Below are 2658 nucleotides of genomic sequence, written 5' to 3' on the forward strand. Positions count from 1 at the left end.
AAAAAATGGACCCCCCCCCTGCAAACGCCCCTTTTCAGCCCACCCCCCCGCCCCTCCACCACCCCCAACAACCCCCGCCCCGCAGCACGAGGCGCCCACGCGCCGCCGCCCGCCCTTTCCCCTCCACTTGACCCACCCCCCTCCCACGAACACAGCGAGGTGGCACAGCCAGACAGCGCGGCAAGGGGGCGAGGTGCGGGGCGCTCACGCGACGTCCGGGTCTCCCTCCACGCTGAGTGTGGCGCCCTCCCAGGTGAAGACGGCCACGGCCTGGCCCCCAAGGTTGACGCGCTGCCCCAGAGACAGCTCAGCACCAAACACCTCCGCGCTGCCCCGCTGCAGCTGCGTTTGGGGGGGCGAGTGCGTGCGTGTGTGTGTGAGTGTGTGTGAGTGTGTTTGTGTGTGAGTGTGTTTGTGTGTGAGTGTGTTTGTGTGTGTGTGTGTGCATGCGAGGTGCTGTGTGTGTAAGCGTACATCGTATGTGAGGGTGGAGGACGCAGAGGGTCGCTCGCACCCCCGGCAACGGCCGTCCCCAATCACGGGTTCGCTGCCGCAGCAGAGCGCCCTCGCGCTGCCGCCCCCAGGGAAGGGACCGCTGCTGATCAAGGGGTCACCAACAAAAGCTTCATGCCATCGCAGCCGCGCGCGGCGCCCTCACCGACACGAACACGTCCTTGCCCTTGGCCACCTCCAGCCGCAGCTCTGTGAGCTGGGTTGCGTTGTTGAGGGGGGCAAGGCCGGGAGGACGGGTGGCCGGGGCGGGCGGCGGGGGGCGGGTGCGGGAGCGCTCGATGGGCCCTCAGGTGTGCGGCGCCGCATACAGAGGTTTGATGCATGGGCGCAGCGCACGCGCTGCGGCGAGAGGAGGCTGCCAGCGCGACAGCTTGCAGCCTTTCGGCGCCCGGGGCACGGGCCGTGGGGTCGGCCAGGGACTTGGCTGCCGCTGGCGTGCGTTCGCATGCTGGCGCACCTTGTTCAGCTTGTATTCCGTCATTGTTGCGCGTGCCCCGGCGGGCCGCGCCGCCGCTGACGCGCCGCTCGCCGAGAGGGCGGCCCGCTGCTGCTTGGGCAGCGGCGCAGCGCCGCGCAGCACAGGTACGCTGTGGCTGCCGTCACCGCACGGTCAGTTACAACAAGGTCGACTGCAGTTAGAAACTAGTTGATTCAGTTATATTATATCTTGTGCCTCCACACGCAGCAAAATTCTTTGTCCAGCGACAGTGACAGTGACAGATCAGCAGATCGCCTTGGTGACAGTGACACGTGTAAGAATCTTAATAAGAATAGGTACTCTGCCAGTAGTCACAAGAAAACAAAGCCAGCCGCAAGGTGGTAGGGCTACAGCAGATCAACCCGCCGACCGTGCAAAAGGTGTTGACGTCCTTGACGAGCCAGTTGGTGCAACCACTTCTTCGATCAATGCCGACGTGTTGTGTTTGTGGCACATTCTTTACCTGATTCTATCCCAACCTCTTCTTTCGAGTCCTCATCAGATCTGACCACAATGCAGCTCCAGCAGCAGCGTGAGCCTGCCGACAGGGGGCGCAATAGCCAATGATCATGCTGGAAATGTGTTTGAGTGGCCACTCAATGCTATTTGTGGGCGCTAACCCGATCCTGTGGCGCACCCGACACATTCACAAATCAGCCATTCGTCCCCGCAGGCATGGCCCGAGGCTCCTCGTACGCTGGCAAGCGCGTGGCCGTCCCCACGGCCCCGCGGCGCGCCGGCGCGCCGCGCCGCGCGCGCACCATGCCGGTGGTCGAGGCCAGGAAGGTGGCGGTGCTCGGCGCCGCCGGCGGCATCGGCCAGCCGCTGTCGCTGCTGCTGAAGATGAACAAGCTGGTGACGGAGCTGTCGCTCTACGATATCGCCAACGTGAAGGGCGTCGCCGCTGACCTCAGCCACTGCAACACGCCCGTCCAGGTGGGCACACTGGGCCCCGCCTCGCGCCGTCGGAAAGCAGGATTCGCCACCGCGGCTGGCCAAACCGCCCTCATTGGCGATGATGGCGACGCGTGAGACGTCATCACCAATGAAAATGTGCCGCGTCATTGCGCGGGTGCTGGCATGCGGGCACGCCGGCCGCCGATCGCAGGCGGCCAGGGGCGCGCAGCCGCCCCACAACCGCTTGCGGCCGCCCCCAACCGCCGGGGCGCCGCGCGGGCGAGGCTCGAACTGCAGTCGAGCCCTCGCTTTCAATAACACATCACTAATCAGCACAATAGAGCAGCACGATGCACCCAGTCATCATGACGCCGCCACAACCCGCAACTCAACAACCGCAACGCCAGGTCACCGCCCACACCGGTGACGCTGAGCTGGAGGCCGCCATCCAGGGCGCCGACCTCATCGTCATCCCCGCAGGCAAGCAGCTGCTCAGTAGCTGCCGCGGCGCGCTGGCTAGGCGTACCGGGGCGGCGGGCCACCCATGCAACCGGCGGGCAGGGGGTGGGGGTGCTGCGCGCAGCTGTGTGGGCAGAGGCCCTTGCGGCGGCCGGGCCATGAAGGTGGCAGCTATGGTTGGTCCAAGGGACCGCAGCGCAGCGCAGCACGGCACAGCCCGGGGCGGCGATTGTGCGTGGTACGCAGTGCCGCCTGGGTGGCTGATTCGATGCGCAGCACACCACGCCGCGGGCGAGGCCGCCGCGGCGCTC

The 2658-nt window shown here is 66.2% G+C and overlaps 2 protein-coding genes across 2 annotated transcripts; one reads left to right on the forward strand and one right to left on the reverse strand.

The window, feature by feature from the left end:
* Positions 1 to 204: 204 nt before the first annotated feature.
* On the reverse strand, positions 205 to 994 carry MNEG_16062 (mRNA cleavage and polyadenylation factorcomplex II subunit; the record flags this gene model as incomplete). The annotated part of the gene is made up of 3 exons (XM_014035466.1): positions 205 to 342; positions 659 to 709; positions 971 to 994. The coding sequence occupies 3 exons, from the start codon at positions 992 to 994 to the stop codon at positions 205 to 207; spliced, it is 213 nt and encodes a 70-aa protein (XP_013890920.1).
* Positions 995 to 1666: 672 nt separating this feature from the next.
* MNEG_16063 (hypothetical protein) lies at positions 1667 to 2023 on the forward strand (the record flags this gene model as incomplete). Its single annotated transcript, XM_014035467.1, has 1 exon — positions 1667 to 2023. The coding sequence occupies one exon, from the start codon at positions 1667 to 1669 to the stop codon at positions 2021 to 2023; it is 357 nt and encodes a 118-aa protein (XP_013890921.1).
* Between the last annotated feature and the right edge of the window lie 635 nt (positions 2024 to 2658).

This window comes from Monoraphidium neglectum (genome assembly GCF_000611645.1).
Source record: "Monoraphidium neglectum strain SAG 48.87 unplaced genomic scaffold scaffold05940, whole genome shotgun sequence".
NCBI lineage: Eukaryota > Viridiplantae > Chlorophyta > Chlorophyceae > Sphaeropleales > Selenastraceae > Monoraphidium > Monoraphidium neglectum.